Source organism: Amphiprion ocellaris, chromosome 12 (assembly GCF_022539595.1).
Source record: "Amphiprion ocellaris isolate individual 3 ecotype Okinawa chromosome 12, ASM2253959v1, whole genome shotgun sequence".
Taxonomy (NCBI): Eukaryota; Metazoa; Chordata; class Actinopteri; family Pomacentridae; genus Amphiprion; species Amphiprion ocellaris.
Window position 1 is genome coordinate 19468545 of NC_072777.1, and position 19186 is coordinate 19487730.

The 19186-nt window shown below is 39.7% G+C and overlaps 1 protein-coding gene across 4 annotated transcripts in view; it reads right to left on the reverse strand.

Moving 5' to 3' along the window:
- ryr3 (ryanodine receptor 3) overlaps positions 1–19186 on the reverse strand; it is a 121347-nt gene that overhangs the window by 12385 nt on the left and 89776 nt on the right. For 2 of the 4 annotated variants that reach the window (XM_023280939.3, XM_035953144.2), the window contains 36 exons: positions 19091–19153; positions 18914–18989; positions 18642–18765; positions 18191–18306; positions 18016–18083; positions 17808–17929; positions 17622–17671; positions 17472–17532; positions 17110–17348; positions 16627–16708; positions 15905–16035; positions 15507–15625; positions 14668–14866; positions 13739–13833; positions 13299–13444; positions 12783–12870; positions 12600–12692; positions 10713–10880; positions 10089–10148; positions 9828–9962; positions 8025–8137; positions 6740–6836; positions 5586–5698; positions 5422–5473; positions 5262–5318; positions 5067–5166; positions 4533–4612; positions 4361–4437; positions 4205–4278; positions 3304–3318; positions 2377–2457; positions 2162–2250; positions 1906–2034; positions 1696–1800; positions 1489–1570; positions 26–1311 (listed from right to left, as the gene is read on the reverse strand). In XM_023280939.3, coding sequence (XP_023136707.2) covers positions 26–1311; positions 1489–1570; positions 1696–1800; positions 1906–2034; positions 2162–2250; positions 2377–2457; positions 3304–3318; positions 4205–4278; positions 4361–4437; positions 4533–4612; positions 5067–5166; positions 5262–5318; positions 5422–5473; positions 5586–5698; positions 6740–6836; positions 8025–8137; positions 9828–9962; positions 10089–10148; positions 10713–10880; positions 12600–12692; positions 12783–12870; positions 13299–13444; positions 13739–13833; positions 14668–14866; positions 15507–15625; positions 15905–16035; positions 16627–16708; positions 17110–17348; positions 17472–17532; positions 17622–17671; positions 17808–17929; positions 18016–18083; positions 18191–18306; positions 18642–18765; positions 18914–18989; positions 19091–19153 — 4785 coding nt within the window. The remainder of the gene's footprint in view (positions 1–25; positions 1312–1488; positions 1571–1695; positions 1801–1905; positions 2035–2161; positions 2251–2376; positions 2458–3303; positions 3319–4204; positions 4279–4360; positions 4438–4532; positions 4613–5066; positions 5167–5261; positions 5319–5421; positions 5474–5585; positions 5699–6739; positions 6837–8024; positions 8138–9827; positions 9963–10088; positions 10149–10712; positions 10881–12599; positions 12693–12782; positions 12871–13298; positions 13445–13738; positions 13834–14667; positions 14867–15506; positions 15626–15904; positions 16036–16626; positions 16709–17109; positions 17349–17471; positions 17533–17621; positions 17672–17807; positions 17930–18015; positions 18084–18190; positions 18307–18641; positions 18766–18913; positions 18990–19090; positions 19154–19186) is intronic. The other 2 variants (XM_023280941.3, XM_035953146.2) reach the window with 1 other exon arrangement.

Genomic DNA, 19186 nt, shown 5'->3' on the forward strand with positions numbered 1-19186 from the left:
TTTGGAAACTTTTGTGTCTACAGACCTTCTTGTGATCAGCAGCAGACGACTCAGCACTCAGCTCAGACACATCACCCAGGCCAGGCTCCACGTGTTTTCCTCCTTCTTTTTTAGGCATTGTCAGCATCTCCAGCATCACGTCAACTTCTCCAATGTCCCCCGGTGGTGCCATGGCTATGTCTGAACTTCCTGATGACTCTATAGCCTCCACTTTCTCTCCTTCTACCACGTCTCCATGGATACCAAACTGAGTCGGGTCAGGCATGTTTCCAAGGATATCTGTCACCTTCATGTTCTTGGCTCCCTCTACTAGCCCGCCGCCAAACATGGAAGACCAGATGAGGTGGAAGAAACCAAAGATGAGGCTGTAGATTCCCTTAAAGAATCCAGTGAAGAGCATCCAGAAGAACGAGAAGAAGCCTGTGATTATCTCTCTGATGCTCAGTTTCTTAATTTTCTTGAACTGCTTACGTATGTTTTTAAAAGAGATGCATTGGCGCACATGTGTGATCTTCTTCTTGACTGAGCGACATGCCGTGGTGAAGGCAGAGGCCGACTCCAGGGCACCCTCTTCTTCTCCAGCCAGGTCATCCAGGAGACTGGATCCATCCTCCTCTTCCTCCTCTTCAGGCTGTTCAACAACATCTGGCTCAGAAATCTGTGAGGCCAGCTGCATCTCAAAGATGGTATCCTCACAGAAATTCACAAACATCTCCATTTTCTCGCTCTCTCCGCCCTCGTTTACAACATCAAAGATGAACTGACGCTTGGATTCTTTGACCTGCGGTTTCTCCCACTGCTCACGGCTTGACTCACTGATCTCAAAGTAAACCCTCTCAATTCGCTTTGCACTGCCCATGATTTCAATACGACCCAGGTAAGGCTCAAAGTAGCTGAGAACACTTTCTGCCAGATCTAAGAAGGTGGAAAGTCGGGAGTCATGGGGCATGTGCTCAGAAAGGTTGGTCAGCAGCACCGCCACGTTAAACCCAATGTCTTTGGCTGGCTCGTGGAATCGCTCCACAAACTCCTTGTAATTGAACATGTCATTTTCATCAGCCTCTGCACATGAGAGCAGGAATTCAATCTCAGATTGGCTGTATTGCTTCTGGCTCTCCATGGACTTCTGGAATTCTTTCTTTGAAATAATTCCCTTACATTCAGGGTCATACTCCTTGAAGTTGTCAGAGGTTGTGAGATCCTTCAGCTTCAGGAACATATCAAAGAACTTAAGGATCATCTCCACATTGTTAGATGATTCAACCAGGGTGTCAACCATCTGTTTTCCAATTGTTCCATTCACCACATTACCTGTGTAACAAATTCACGTGAGTAAGTATATACATACTCAATCAATTAAGCACCAACACAACACAGATGTGGCCTAGAACTGTTTCAGCATATTTGTGATTATTGTTACTGTTCCTAGCAAGACCTGACAGTCTTTTGGAATCCCTCGGACATTGAATGACAGCTTTATGCTCTTACCCTCAAGCAGAGACAGTAACATGACAACCATGTCCTTCTGTAAATCCATCAGCTCCTTCAACAGCTCAATCTGACTGGCATCCTATAAGGAGATTATAAATTCTTTACGTTTTTTCTCCCACGTTTTCCCAAGCAAGAACACTAAAGTATTCTCTTTTTTAAACCACTGATCAAAATCAAGTATTAGAAATACAGTCTTTGTTGTACCTGGGACAGCTTCATCTGCATGTTTGCAAATACGTGCAAGAAGCCCACAACTGCATCCCACAGTCTGCTGTGAGCTAAACTTTGCTGGTTTCCAATACATGGGCCCTGTAGGACAGAGAGTTGATGGAGAACAAGGGAAAAAGACATCATGAAATATTTAAGAGTGGACTTTGCGATTCAACAAGGTTAGCCGAGGGATCAGCTTCTTACCTGAATGTACTCAGTCAGTGAGTTGAATATCTGCTTGGCTACATCTAAAGCTTTTGAGAAGTTGAGTTTTCCAGTCTCATCAATTACATCTTTGCCAGAGTAGTACCAGTAGAAATCACTAATCGATTCCTAAAGAGGAGGACTACATTAGTCAACTGAGGAAATTAACCAGGCATAACAGCATTAAAAAAACACAGTAACAATATAATAACAATTATAAACATGAAGTCAGCCTACAGTTTTGTGTTTTACACACCTGAAGACGGAGCAGATAGTCCACAGTGCTGATAATGATGTTGACTGTGGTTGTGTTGCCAGTTTGTGTTCTCAGGAAGTTCTGGAAATCTAAGACAAACAAATGTTCTCTAGTCCACTGCTTTCTAATGAAAGAGTGCACAAAATAAACTTTTGCAAACAATAAAATGCCTATGTTGTAGATGAAAATGCACAACATTTAAAGTGCAACCTTACCTCCATTGTGCCCCTCACACAGAAGTTGCAAAAACCGGAACAGATCTTTAGTAAACTCATCGTTCTGTAGCACCTTGGAGCCTTGAGATAACAGATATACTGGTGAATACAGCTGAAACCTTGCCCAAAAGTTTTTATTCAGTCAATATGAGGAGGTATAATATGTGAAATTCTCCTCAAAAGCAATTAATGTGAGGCAAGCAGGACAGATTTCATGTTCAAAACATTTTTGAAGGTCAGAGCCTTTAGATTGCAGGTTGAATCCAAAGTGCTTTTTGTAAAAATGCTCTTATATTAAACAACAGTGAAACGCTAGGACATTTCTAGAAGCTGGAGGAAGCCTGATAACTTTCACATGCAGGCCGGGAATAGGCCTGACGAACTGTATCATTTCAGAGAAAAGCAGGGGACAGACATGGTTACATAATTTCCTTTACATATCAACCAGATAATCCAGTCAACAGAGCTATACAAAATGAGCAGACTACATTTCTGTGAGCAGCTATGATCATGTGAAAGTTAGAAATATATATATCATAACCAGCTTGGTGAAATAGGCCCCAAGTCCAAAGCAAGACAAAGCTTTGCTTAGGCTGTGGAACAGTCCACAGACCTTCAGTCAAACCCTTGGAAAGTGGCTTCGATGGCCTTAGAATTACATATTTCAGCATCAGTAATAGGATTTGCATTAGTAAATGTTAACATGAAGGGGATGAGAACAAATATCACAGAAAAGGACAGGCAATGGGTTCTGAAGATCCATTTTCTGTGTACTCTAACAGTCAGCATGCACAGCGTCTCCCTAGAGACAACTGGAGAAGGGAAGGCCTGGGTATCAATAAAGCAGGGAGTATGAACTGCAGATATGGAAGAGACATTCAGGGTGGAAGCATAGCCATATTAGTGTGATCTTAATTTGCTATTTACCCCGCTGAGTGTGGACTGCCATCGATGGGTTTTTAAAATGACAGGAAAGAGAAAAAACGATACACGAAGACATAAGCAAAAAGAGAGGACATTGAGTTACAATACAAAGAGATATGAATATATCAGCTAAGAGTGAAAAACAAAGACATGCAGTTAAAAATAAAATTGTTTTAGACGAGGGAAAATCATAGGCCTGGGTTGTATTCATGTTGCATCGAACAGAATGAGAATCAAATAAGAATTCAGTCATGGTGAAAAGTCCATAACAGTAACAGAGACACAAGTAGTCACGGTGAATTGTTAAACACATAATTCAGTGGAAATGTTTAGAGGACTGAATGATAAAAACACAGACATAGATTGATGTGACAAGGATTAAGTGAAGAGTGTTTGTGCTGAAAGTTGGAGAGAGACAGTAAGTCTTGTTTTAATGCTGGACCATGTCCTCTAAGACTAATTATTTTCTACAGCCCACATGTTACAGTGTACACTATTCTCATATACATTTACAACTCACTCCAGACAATAAAGACATCACACAGACAGCTTTGGTGAATTCAAGACTTGAGCGCAAGCAACAAACTATTTGGATTAATCAAAATTTACATTGATGACAATGAAATTTTGATAGTTTCAAAGGAAATACAGAAACTACTATATTGGAATCAGCACTTGATAATAGCTCAGAATAGACACTGAAGTTAAACAGTTGTCATGGTTCAGCATTAGTGAAGTGACAGGGAAAGGGGAATATTTTCTGTTGTAATCAAGAGTAATATTGTGTTTTTCTACAGCAGGCATCTATTGAACTTTAAGTGAAAACTGTAAAAGATGTGGCGCTTAGAAAAGAAAACAAGTAGAATATCATTTAATGCATCTAATAAGACATAATTTCACTCACTTGAACCTTCCTCTGTCACCATGCCAAGTCCTTCTGCTTTGTTCTGCCTCTCAAATGCATTCAAGTCCAGGACACTAGGAGAAGAAACTCGAAAGTCAAATATAAGCACTTGATGTCTATTTTTTTCTGTGACACAGATAATATCAAAGTGCCTACCTGCAAGACTGCATCAGTCCTGAGAGACTCTTGAAAAAGCCTGCATCTCTTTTTTCTTTCAAGTAATCTAACATTTTCTGCGATAACAGAAGAAAAGCTTTAATACACTACATGATACTGCTAAAGTGGCTGTATGGACACACTTATATAGATTAATGCTAATTGATCTCACCTGCTGAACTTGCACATTGCCTCCATTTAGGATGGAGATGCCCAGTTTGAGGGTGCAGGTCACCATGGGGCCCAGACGACCTGATAGCAGAGTTGTAAGGTAAAAGTCAAGACCATAGAGTGAGGACTATGAAAATCAATAAAGTCAAGACTTCTTACTTTGTCTGAGAAAAATGTAACTCATTTTGAGACATGGGGAAATTTCCCACATCATATACATTAAGCATGTCAAATGAATTTGTGAGAAAAAAAAGGTTTTTAGACGACTCTGGCCCAAGAGCAACCTAAATGTCTGTGGACTGGACAATGGTGGCTAGTACCCAGTACAAAGAAGGCCAATATTACAGTAAATAAAAGGCCTCTGTTATGTGTCAGTTTAGGTCTAAAAGCTTTAAGAATGTAAAGATTACAGAATTATTTTTAAACAGCCCTGAAATTGTTGAGCAGAGCACCACTTCACTAATTAATTGCTTTAGATACAAGTGTAATTTAGCTGTGTAGTTGACTGAGTCAGAAACAGTCGTATCATTATTACCTTTACTGGCACCTATCATCTGCAGCACCATTTCAGCAGCCCCACGAGCATGCAATCTAGCCTGCTGATACAAGATCTTCTGCTTTTCCATCTCCTTTTCCTGAGAGGCAACACACACCCCAATGGGAATTAGCAAAAGGGACAATTTTAAGTCTCCAAACCACTGCCACCTAGCTCAGACATCAACCAGAGTACCTCAAATGTCTTTTCCTTTCCTTCTTCCTCTTCCTCCTCCTCATCCTCTGCACAGCTCTGAGAACACAAAGAGTTACTATTCCAAGTGTTTCATAGTATTTACCAAGAGATGACTTTTACCAGAACTATTTACTGAAAACAGAAGTTAAAAGACCACTACCTTTGCCATCATGTCTGCATATGCAATATACAAAGGATCTTCTTCCAAGTAACTGTAAAAAAAATCATGTTACACTGCATTACTGTGTGACATATACTGCCAGATTAAATATATCAAGGTGACAAATGAATGAGGAAATGATTTCATCATGTTAAAGTCTCAACCTTCTCTCTGTCAGAGCATTGTGACTGAAGTGGAGGATGAGTTGGTGGAGAGGGTCAGGTTGGATCTCAGCCACCTCCTCTTCCTCCTCTTCCACAATCTTCATAGGGGTTTTCTGCAGAGGTCCACAACAGTGAACAGTTAGCTCTTGCCAAATCTCAGTTGCACACAACTATCCCATGACCATTTAAACTCACCAACATTTTTTTGTCTTCACAACCTCACACACACTTGTCCAAAACACTGAAAAGAGTCATTAACATTCACCTAGCACCAACATGCAGATGAATTGTTGTCCTGGTGATCCATGGAGATGACAGGACGAGGAAGTTAAGTGGATTATGAACAGTGTTGGAACAGGTTCTAAAATACATGCATGTTACAGCAAACAGATGCAAGCAGTGAGCCATTTGGTGATATGACTACGAAACATGAAGAATGATAGTGAAGGAGCCTGACAAAGAGGGACTACCAAAAACTACACAAATCTTCAAGAGTCCAAACTAATATGAGAGATATGTAGAATAAAACTGACAATAAAATCATCTTCCCAACAGGAACAGTGAACAATCTGGTAATTGAGCTACTGTACCTAAAGCTGTACTTTAAGTTTGAGTCAATGAGAAAGTTTCAGTGTTTTGATGAATCTGCTGCACATCTGCATACGATATAATATGAAATGTGATCTTCACAGGACTACGCGAGCATGCCACTGACGTCACGGCCACAGCACGTATTGTAACGTCACCTTCACACTCACACTACAGATTTACAGAGTACAGCGAAAAGACAACTGATGGGTTGGATCCAGATCTGACAGCCAAACAGCTAGTAACAGTCTCCTACTGTAGTGAAAGGCCCTCCTTACCACTGCTGTCAGAAAGGCATAGCCTGCTTTTCTAGAGCTGTGAGCGCCGGAGCTGGCCCTGTGTCTCCTGAGTTGGTCATGCAGCCTCTGACCCCTGACGGATCTCTGTTTGGAGGGTTTTGCACGCCTAGAGTGGGAGCCTCTGGGTGCTTTGGGCGAGGTCCCCACCCGGGCGCGCTCCCAAGGCTCAACAGGCGTGGAGCTAAAGAAGCATTCGGCAGACAGGACTGGCAGAGGGGTGCCAACACAGGGCACACGGGACGAGGGCAAGACGAGCCCAGTACTTACTGCCAGATCCTGAACTAGCTTCTCCTCAAATGAGTACTCCTCTGCCTCTATCCAAAGTCTCTGATAGGCCGGGATGAAGAAGTTGATAGCACGATGCCTGGGGAGGGGGAGGTGAGGGGAGGTGGGGAGGAATGAAGGGGAAGTGGGGAGGGAGGTACAGTGGCATTAGGGTGGGTTCTGGTGAGTTTTTGGAGGAGACAGGAAGGAAGGATGTAGGGGGGAGGAACGAGTTACAGGAAGTGCATTTCAGGCAGGGTGGTGATTGGTCAATGTGGGATCCACTGGCTCTTCTGACTGGTCATGTTTAGTCTCTAAGGTAACTACAGTTATTCCACGTTGGAAAATTCCTTATAGGAGCATGCACTCTTTGGGGAGGATATGTAGTTTTCCAACACATATGTGTATATACTCTATTTTCCTCTTTCAATTATAAGATTCGCATCACACAATATTTTTCTTCACAAAGATGCACAGATGTGTTGTAAAACTGCACAACCTTTTGCAAAATGTCAGATGAAAAACAAATCTTTAAATTATCATAATAGCAGAAGGTAAAATGACATTAAACAACTTTTTATATCTTACTCTAGCCAGGCACAATGTTATAAACCAACCAACTAATCAACTTGTCAAAGTCAAAACTGTATACTGTAGAATTTTTTTTGTCTTTCTTCTTCTTTGCTTTCTTCATTCCTTCCTTTAGGGTTCACCTGAAATGAAACAGAGGCCTGCGGCTTGTAGTATTTCCACTTTCCAAATAAGTTTTTTTCAGTCAATTCTCAGGCTCATTCTAGCTGACCAATCAGAATCAACAGTGCAGAAACAGTTGGTTGCTAGGCAGAGATTGGTCCACAGCCTGGCGGATGAAGAGGGGGGGTTGAACAGATGAAGCATTCGCCCCGTAGTTTCACTTTACCGTCAGCAGGGAGAACAGGCGGTCAAAGCTGGAGGCTTTGAATGCCCTTTCCAGCCAAACCTCCCGATAGCCATTCAGGAAGTAATTATTATTTTTGTATCTGAGGGAGGATGAGGAAGTGTTATGCAAGAAACAACACAGAGGAGAGAATGCCATTAGGGAGGTGATGAGGGGTTTACATGGGCATACAATCAAAAAATAATGACCCCTCCCCCATGGCAATTTGGCGATTTCTTGTTATGTACGGTTTGATTTTGACAAAACAATGTCTTGACTGGGTTGTTTAAACAGAGGATGCGAATATTAAATTCTTAATTTTTTTAGCGTTTTCAAAAGTGTGACAGGTGTAAAATAACATAAATACTTCACCTGGGTAGATTATAGAGAGGAGCCATACGGAAACAAGCCACAACAGCACGCTTACGCTGTTTGGACAACAGCTTATGGCACACCATCTTCTTGTTTCTTAGAGGTTGTTCCACCTGTGGGATAACATGAGAAAGTTGTAAAATTACACAATCTGTGTTGTGAGATGGCCTTTGATCTAGCCTTGTAGACAGTGATAACTGTTCTAATGTTTAAATGTTGTCTTCATTATTTAAATGGCATACTTGCTGCAAATTATCTGCATTTGCATTATTGATTAATCTGTTCACTGCATTCATTTCACAGCTGAATAATAGTCATTTTATTAAATTAGTGGAAAAGAAAAATCCATTCATCTATATATTTTGTTCTGCTTATCGGGGGCAGTGGCATCAGGCTAAGAGGGTATTCCAGTTGTCCCCTCCTAGCAACATTTTTCAGCTCCTCTTGAGGCATTTCCAGGCCAAATGAGATATGTACTCCCTCCAGCAAGCTGTGTGTCTAATCTGTGATATCAGTTGTCCAGAAAAGCTCCTAAGGAAGGTGCCCTGGAGACATCCTAATCAGATGCCTGAACCACCTCAACTCTCTTCTTTCAATTCAAAGGAGCATTGACTTTGCTTCAAGATCTCTTCGAACGTTCAAGCTCGTTACACTATCTCTAAGGCTGAGCCCAGCCAGCCTAAGGAATGAAGAAACTCATGTTGGCTGCTTGTACCACTTTATTCTTCTACTACCAAGAACTGATGATAGATGACGGTTAGAACACAAATGATGTTGTAAATCAAGAGCTTGGTCTTTTAGATGAGCTAGATCTTTACAATGACAGTCTGGTACAACACCCACATTTCTACGGACACTGCACCAATCTACCTAACAATCTGGCATTTTTCTGTGGGGCCAGCAACTCACCCAAAACTAAGGGGAGCCAGTCCTTCAGTTTCTAGCAGAGACCCATGCCTCTACACTTGGAGGTGGCAACACTCATCCCCGTCACAAAATGAAAACGAAAAAAAATCTCTGGGTCCACATACATTGAATGTATTTAATTTTGATTTGCTAGTTTTATTTGTGATAGACGGGCAACCTGCCCAGGGTGTCCCGTGCCTTCACCCTAGTCAGCTGGGTTAGGCTCCAGCCCCCTGAGACCCTAATGAGGATTAAGCAGTGCATAGATAATGGATGGATGCATAGTTTTATTTGTGACTTCACCTCTGGCCCTGGGAACTTTTTTGTGGTGGACATTTCCACTATTTTAATTTATGGTTACTTTAAAAACCAAAAGTCAAAGTTTGATCATAAGATTACACAACTGCAACTGCCTGTCATCCATGGCTAGGACTTGAAAGTGCTTGCATTTTTAGGATAAACTGTGTAAACCAACAAAAAAATTAAATGTATGAAGTAATGTTTCCAGTAGATTCATGAGAAGTTGTTTTACAACTACATGGCATTGCTCAGTGTCATGGAGTTTGGACACACCTTCTCATTCATTGCTTTTTATTCATTTGTATTATTTTCTACATTGTAGATTAATACTGAAGTTTAACACTTTTTTGTTTACAACATAATTCCATATATATTCATTTATAGTTTTGATGTCCTCAGTATTAATCTACAATGTATAAAATATTTAAATAAAAACCTTTGAATGAGAAGGTGTGTCCAAACTTTTGACTGGTAGTGTATATGAACAAATGGTATGTCTTCAGAACAACCAAGTCACTGTTTTACAGTATATGCAAATTTTAATGTCTTGTGATGTGTAATGTTTGTCATGTGAGCAGAAATTAAACAGTGTTTTACCTGCTCCAGGTGGAAGACTGCAGCAGAGATGCTCTGGACTCTGTCTACTGTGTGTTCTGGGTTTGCTGGTTCCTCACTCTTCACCACAACATCTTTGTACAAGTTCAACTGCCACTGGACTGCTGGATCATCAGACTACAGCATAAAAAGCAATCACATGAATGGATAAACAACCCTTGAGCAAATTATTCTATTAATGCCCATTAGTTCACTTATTGCTTATGCTGTTCCTGCTACTTGAACAACAGAACATACTCTTACCTTGTCCTGGAGATGGATATTCTGACGCAAGTGCTCCTTCACTTCATCATCTGTGTCTTTCTATGAAGGGAAAGGATGTTCATACCATAGAAAAATTGCTGTACAGTGTTGTAACACAATTTCTGTACATCAAAACACAAATATTTGGGATGCACATGTAAATATTTTCTGTACATCTACTGCATCAAAGAGGGACTTCAGGGTGATAGATGGCTCAACATTCTTTTTTCTTCAGTCTTTCTGGAAATCCTATAAATATACTGAAACAGAGCTCAAATCTCTGTAATGCAAAGGAATCAAAGTGCTTGAATGAAGTATAACCATGAAAGAAATAGTCATGGTAGATGATTGAACTGTTGCTCATGCACACTGAAAACATAGCACATAAGTCTGTCAATACACACCACCCTCGCTGTGTCTTTGATGAAGAACTTCTAATCACAAATTATAAGACCTAAAATAACTTGAGATGAGGCTAAAATGTAACGACCACATACTAAAAAAAAATACACGGACACCTGCATAGAAACAGTCATCCACATAAAAAAATTAAACTTTTTTGAGTATTAGATTAGTACTTAAGTGGTCGCAACGTGTCTGTATCGATCCTTTATGTCAGCTCACCAGACTGTAGCGAATCTTGGCCAGAGAAATGAGCTCCTGGTCTCCTGGGGTGCACATGTTGAGGCCAATAGGGAGCATCTTCTTCAGGGCAGCTATGATTAGAGATGTTGGGATGGAGTAGTATTCACCACGGCGGCGCTTGTGTTTTCTCTCCTGGTCCCCACCTGACTACAGAGACAAACAAGAGTTCACAAGTTTAATCTATTATTAAAGAACTCAATGAGAGCATGAGGTACTCTGAATATGTAAACACTTGAAACCTTAAGAGGCAAAATTTCAGTTTTTTCTTGACAATTTCAGCCTGTCCCTAATTTAATTCAGCTTTATCTTACTTTTTTGTCAGTGTCATAATGTTTTTCTTTTATGTACAGCACATTGTGTTAATTGTACAATAGAGATGATGTTGTTCATTATTACTACTGTTACAATTAATGTGGTTTACAGATCGAAAACAGTAACAGTCCCTCAGCAACTACAACCAAACAGCCCATGCAAACAGATGTGGAAACAACCAGAAGACTGTTACATTTGTGATGTTTATATGCTGTATGTCAAGGTTTTAATGTTGTTACTCATTAAACACAATGGAATACGTTTTAAACAATTGTTTTGATGTACGATCTTTTTTTATATTTTCAAAATCAAACTGAATCATCTTATCCTGTATATGATGATTCACATTACATTGATGCTTATATATTACATGTTTCCATGAGTTTGCTTTCTGCGTTCCACCGAGCAACTTTAAAGAATGTACACTATCTTTAACTTAAATATTTAAAATTTCCATAAAATCTGTCAGGAAGCAAAAGGTGTTTCACCTTCAAATCGCTGATTAAGATGAATGGAATGTGAGGTGTCCAAAGTGCTTCAACATAAATCAGTGAGCAAGGAGAGTCCTTCAAAAGCTGAGGAGCATTTTCTCCACTCTGAGCAGTCATGTCAAAACACCTTAACAGTACAAATAAATCAACTGTCTGGCTCAGCCAAAACAAATAAGCAACTACTTCTTACAGTGACAGCTAGCTGAGTGGCTGCTGGACCAAACACTGTCAGTATCAAGATATATGACCGACTTTACTACGACAAAAATGTCATACGTCGTAAACCCTTGATGTAGAAGTGAATTTAAGAGGTGTGAACTCACACAGATGATTTGTAAGACATATATCTACATATTCGGTTTGTTCAGCACATGTCAGGGGGCCGATGAAAAATGCAAGAAAAGTGCTAGTAAGGAGTTTTTCTCACATTAGGACAGTCTGTGAAACTGGGACACTTTGAAATCCCATCAGAAAATTCAGCTTGTTCTTTTCAAAATTGCTGACATAGTGAAGAGGAAAGGAGTGAGATAAATCCAAATTAAACCCAGAGAGGATTGAGATTTACTCCACTCCATCTTCAGGGTTCACTGCAGAACAGATGCCACCCTAAAGGATGAGGTCCGTTTCCAAAAGGAAAGACTAGTTCATGGAAGGTCAATGATTTACTTTAAGTTTTTATGGAAATATATACATTACTGGTTACTGACTCACAGTGTTTCCTGAATAAACTGGAAAAAAAAAAATCACTCGATGACTGCTAAATTTGAGTTACTTCTTTGGTATAAGTCTGGGCTATTTCCATTTTTTTTTTGTCATCAACAAGTTCAACAAAAAGACACAAATCACCAGCAAGTAAGCCTGTCTCATTACTATCTGACTTCTTTGTCCTAACTGCATTTTACAGCCCCAGTTCTATTTATTCCAAATGAAGATTTATTTATAAACAATTCAAAAAACAATAAAATTCCAAAATCAAGTTTCATTTTATGTTGCTATAGCAGCAGTAAATAAAGAACTGTAAGAATTTCAGCAAGAAATTAATGTCCTGTGTCCATATCTTTACCTTAGACATCTTCGTCTGGCCTTCACCCGTTAGGAAGCCCAAATTGTTAATCTCATTTTGAACCACAAAGTTTTGCTCCTCACGCTTGAAGTTCTGCATTCAAAGGGCACAGAACAGAGGTTAAAGAGATTGTTATCCTGGTATTACATGTCTTGCTGTAACAGATTGAATAGTGAGACTCACATGTGACTTGCACCAGAGGATGAAGATCTCAGCCACCATCCTAAAGAGCTCAGTGGAGTCTGCATCTGGCTCCTTAAGCCACCTGGATCTTGAATAGACCAAGACCAAACACCAGATAAATTTTCAACGAGGTAAGATATACATCATGTCACATCCAAAAAGATGACAAATACATCTAAAAAAACAGGTTGGCTTATTTTATTCGGCATCATGCAAGCAAACCATTTTGACAGATTCACTTAACATATGCGACCATGAAACCATTAACACTACACATCTGCTGCATACATAGATACCACATATTATCTATGTATGCACCAGTGCAACAGGTAATATAGCAAAACAGCAAACCGAAAAGATGGGGAATTTAAAAGATTAAAAAAGACAGAAAATGATGCCAGATGGAAAAGCAGTAAGCTGTAGCTGTCTCATTGAGTAAAAATGAAAATCAGTTGCTGAGGAGAATCAGTATTAAAATAAAAACTCTTATCAGGTGTGTGTGTATGTAAATCGTACCTGTTGTTGTCCACATAGCGAATGAGCATAGGGTAGAAAGCGTAGAGGTCCCTGCAGAGCACAGCAAACTCATCCAAGATGAGCAGTTCTGCCTCCTGGTTGTCACCTTTACCATCAGCCTTCAGCAGCTCCTCTTCGGCCACCACCTGCATTTGCAGCACATCAACAACTCATCTTCTGCTATCAACTCATCAGTATAAATGTCTTCACACACAACTGTGATAATCCCATCTCTCTGTCCTCTCTCAGGACAGAGAGGTATTTTTACAGAAGGGGATGTAAGGGGATTTTCACAGACTAGCTTTTCTGACTACTGACAGCTTCATATATGTTATAAGTTTAGCAGCTATTATTGGAGTCAGCAAAAAATCTTCATATCATTCAGTAGTAGATATAATGCGAAGCTGTAATACCATGTACAGCATATTTTAAACGCTCACCTTCACTGTCTTTTTCCTTAGTTTATCCAGTGTTGGCAGAAAGTGGGTTCTCAGCAAATCTGCTCCCGCTTTGCAGATGATTGGCTGAGAGTAGACTGGAGGCAGAAATATGGAAAATTATATTCTGGACTGAAAGACGCTTTCAAGACTAAAACGGATGTCTGGGAGTATTTGGATCTGCAGGTCTGCAGAACAGATACAAAAGCTATACCTGTATCCCTGAAGAGTACTAGATATGATACCAATGTGAAAGTATTTAGCAACTACTACTTTTTTTGTTTGTACATAATATTTTGAGATAAGATATTTTGTTTTGTTTATCACTGTTGCTCAAAATAAATTTAATTTTATACAGTCAGACAAACACAGGAATGACAATTAACAGCAACAGGGAAAGTCATGCATATAAAAATATAAAAAAAGAAAAAAAAACATATGAAAATAAAATTAGCAGCAGATAAAACCAAATATTGAAACTCTATTTGTATACTTAAATGAGAAAGTCTTAGAAATGACACATGAAACAGCATGACTGTCTTCATCTAATTTCCTTTTTATGTGTCACAAGTACAATATTCAAATATACTTTTTAAAAATTTAGCCAATGTTCCAGGCTATGTGCTCCCACAGCAACCAGTTACGTTAAATTATGTTTGGAGGCCTTTCCTCCAAATTAATAATTTTTCAGCATTTGTATTAGCATGCTACGGTGCTACCTTAAACTTACCCTTGAATATTTCCTGGTTGGTTAATGATCTTCAGAAGAGAACATGGATGACAGAGGTAGTTTATGCGTCATATATAACATCCCTAAAGAACTCATTACAATCGCTGACCTTGCCGGTCTGGAAACAACACAGTCTGACAAGTGAGAACCCTGTAAGGTCAGATTTTTTTATTTTACCCACAACCTTGAGACAGGCACTCACCTGCAATTCTCTTCATCCAAGGGGCGTCATCAATGCCCAGATTATTGTTGAGGATCTTGAGTATATTTCCCAGAATGACGCTGAGGTGGTCAGATGTCACCATGGTGCAGCACTGGGCATCCGGGGGGGAGTTCTCTGGACCTTTCTCCCACCAGTAGGACAGATAGTTACACAGCATGGGAAGGATTACCTCAATGACCTGCAGGAGGCAGACTGAAGGTTAAACGTCGGAATCAGAAGTTGCCAATCAGAACAGATTACCGTGTTACATATTGGACCAAAACTATTATGTGACACTGTTAATGCACAGTTTCCAATTATGATTAATTTTAACATAACAACACACAAGGCGTATTTTTTTCTTTTTTTGCCAACTATGTCATATGACTGTAAAAAGTTTACCTTCAACTTTGTGTAATTTTTGTGTAACAACTGACATTTAGTTGAGGCTCCCTTAATGTGAAAGTTTTGTATTCCTACAATGAGATGAAATGAATTCCCAGAATGAGAAAATGAGACTGGGTAATGACATTAAGTGCTTATAACACAAATTTAAACCACATCCTTTTAAATTATTTTTTTAAAGATCTCACTAATGTGACCCTATAAAAGGTACTCTGGGAATTTAGCAAATTCACAGATTTTGAAAGAGTAAGGTCAAAATGAATAGAGTAGACGCTGAGATATCTGACTCTTCGTTATTTGTTTCACTATGGATCCTACACTTCCAACAATGCAACTTAATAGCATATGAAATAGTGACCCTTTTGCTGTACGATCGATCATTTCAAAACTGCAGCTGTTTGGTTATATAGAAAAGTCTCTTATGCCCTTCAGACCTGCGGCATGTCGCTGTAGCGAGCGCCGGACTCAGAGACATCGTTGACATCTTTGAGCAGCCTGTCGAGGCGAGGCATCTCTGGACACATCTCCTCCACTGTGTCGGGCATGCTTAGGACTAGAAAAGAAAAACATCAGCCACTCCGGTTAAACACAAAGACTGTTTCTAAAGAGTTTGGATTCTGAAAACAGAAAAGAAACTGCAAGTACACACAAGACAATATGTGAATATAGCACAAAATACTTGAGTGATGACAATCACACTTAAGTCAAATATATAAAGAGGATCAGGGGGCAACACAAATACCAATGGGTGCAAATTCACTATAAAATAAAGGCTGAAAATGGCCTGCCACAAAAACATCTTTAAACAAAGGCAGATCTTGTGGACACTTACTGGCTCTCTCTCGGGGTGTCTTGGTGTTGAAGACAGAGAGCGGGTTGTGGGCGTTTAGATGAGGCTCCAGGAATGCTACAGGAATGGCTCCTACCAGGGTTGCCAGACTTTCCCCGAGCGCTGGTAGATGCCTATTTATCAATATACCATTCATCCAATAAATAAATAAAGTATGAAAAATTAAGCAGTTGCTTGCTTAATTACACTTGGCAAAAGTTTTGTATTCCCAAATATTGGCAAGCAGACATGTTTTCTGTTAGTGTAGGGACAATCCTCAACGCTCGATCATCTTTTGTCACTTGACTCTGGGCACACACAGCAATCACAGAGCTACAGATGCTACGGAGATTAAATTAGACAACATAAGGTTGTGGTTACATATTTTCACTTGTTATTTTATAGCCTATAGATAAGAACATTTCTCATCCACAGCAGATTTGGGGATATTTTAGGGCCACATAATTGTTGCTATAGTGAGAAACATTTCACAACACTGAAATGTTTCTTTTAAAAAGATATTTACAAAACACAAAAATCTCTTATTTTGCCTCTAAACCACAAACCTTTGTGGTCATTTTGTGACAAATGCTGTTTCCCTGAATCTGACATACAAATGAAGTTGAGGAAGAAGCTCAACAGTCATAGCATAGTTACCAAGGACAAGCATAATGCAGTCCATACGTTACTATTTCACATTGCCTTACAAAGGTTTGGCCTCCTACCTCTCCACGAAGACATTCTTTCCTGTTCCCAAAGAGTAGAAACATGTCAGGATTCGGTAGCAGGATAGCTGCACATCATCCACTGAAACAAATAAACACACCAAATAAAACATTAAATCACCAGAGAGCGTGAATTTATGTAAAATAGAAGAAAACGACACACTAAGCGAATTATCATTTACTATTCCAGTAAGAGATTGTGCAAAGGAGAGCCTTAACATTGCATTTCACAAATTTGCCTTCCCCCTGAATTAATGCCTCTTTTAGTCAACATCATTGACCCTCCCCCCAAAAAAATAAATAATGACAATGAAATAAAATTAAATTACAGTTTGTATAGGAAGGCAGAGGCTTTATTTGTTCAGTGTTGCTTCATTTTATCTGTTCATGTTGTCCGATTTTAAAGATCCATTTATGGTTTTATTTAAACAGCAATACAAATATGGTAAAAACTGAAAATGCTAGGCATTGAAACAAACTCACCGAGCAAGTCCACTCCAAACTCATGTGTTCTGATGTGTTCAAAAAGGGCAGTGAGAATGGGCAGCAGTGCCACAGTCACATAGTTGATGCTCTGAGTGACGCTTTTCATCTGGGCACGGGACTGCAAGAACTTCCCCAGTTTCAGCATTTCCAGCAACTTCTCCAGGTCCTCTGCTGCATTCTCAAAGAAAGTCCTAAACCCAGCTTTGACCAGCTCTGAGCCAGACTTCATCACTGTTCTGAGAGAAGGAGGGAATGCAAGGGTGAGTGTGAATGTACAGGACTGATTTTATTATTTCTGTTTACAATAAAGGATATTTGTTCCTTTCACTAATGACTTGTTGCAAATAACAGGTACTTACCTGGTGTCAAGTGAGTGAGTGAGGATGTGCAGACAGCTCACCATCATTGCCGAATCACTCCCTGTAACAGAGACATTTACTGCAGATATCAGAGAGGACTCAAAATGAAGAGGCACACAAGCAGACAGACAGAGGCAATAGCAACCTTACCAAAGAGAGAAATCCTGTGTCTGACAAGAGCTGCCAGTTTACAGAACAGGCTGGAAAAGGGAGGGAAGGAGAGAATTGAAGGAAAGCTGAGAAAAAGTGGCTGTGCGGAAGGATATCAAGGGTTTCATGAAGATATGAAATTAGAACTTTTTTCTTTAAGATAGCAAGAAATAAAGCAAGAAGTACCTGGTAACCATCTCCTTCTCCTTGTTAGAGGCACAGCCACAGCTGCTCAGGTTCTTGCTAGGCGTGGACAAAATGTAGAGACAGTGGTTCTTAAAGGTTTGATCAGTCAGGGGAAGCAACACCTGAAGAAAAAGAAATGTTAATAATATCCTTGTTTAAAAAAATGCAACTGCACATCAGTTGCTCAGCTGCAAAAAGTGTTTCCAACCTTAGCAAAGAACTTGATCTCCTGGTCATGGGGTGATTTGTCTGTCTTCCCACTGGTAGCCATAGCCTCTGAAAAAATGATAATGTCGAGTGGCAAGGTCAGTTAGTACTTATGGTATTAATAGTATTAGGTGGGGCTTTATAATAATATCTTAGTATAAATGCAACACACTCACCAAGATGAGCAATAAACTCTTGGGCAGAGTCAACATACTTCAGCAGTCTCTTGAGGAATTTGTAGGAGAAACGTTTTTCCATGGATGATGAGTCCTGCTCCATGTCCTTTAGACCCCTGTGAGACAGAAAGATCAGAAGTCACTACTACTCTGAGTTTTTCCATCACATTACAAAAAGCAACACTTATCAATGTAATAATAAAATTGAAATAAACAGCAGTGACTTTTTAGGATTTGTATTAGAATGTTAGACCAGTTCATGCCTTTAGTAAGCACAGCCTAAGGCACAGATGAAATCACCGTAAATTTAGAAAGATGACAACAACAGTTAATGTTTTCCCTAATGTGTAAAGTACACTTAAGTGTTACAGCTGTTACTATTGAGACATTATGCTGTTTATTTTTACCCGTTTCTCCAATGAAGAAAAAATCAAAGTACGACGAGGCTAACCTTATGATAGTGTAGCCACTAATTTGCAGGAACTTGAAGAGCTCCTGGGCCTTCTCTCTGTCTCTGTACTTCTCTTTAGCGGTCAGGGTGTCATAGGGAACCAGCAGTGCATGGGTCCCTCCTCCTGGTCGGTCGCATAAAATTTAATGTCATTTTACATACGTTTCACAGAAATCACAAGCTAGAATTAACTAAGCCGTCTCTCTTAGGATGAACGGACGTGTTTTCAAAATGCATTCAAATGTTTCATTGTAAAAGTTGTAAAGTGCAACCTTTGCTAACAAGTTCAGATTTCTTCTTCTTGGCCCAGATGTTATGGTAATTTTCTGCAACCACCTCCACCATGCCCTACAGAAACGATAATATTTTCAGATTTGAATACTGCATGGTACTGTCTTCTTCTTTAGCGATATGTGGCAACAATTATTAAAAGTGGAATGAAAACCAACCTGTAACTCTCTAGACAAAGTGACATTGTGCAGATCTATTGGAGCAGGACTGAATCCATTAACCTACAAAGTTACAAAGAGAAAATGCAAATAAAG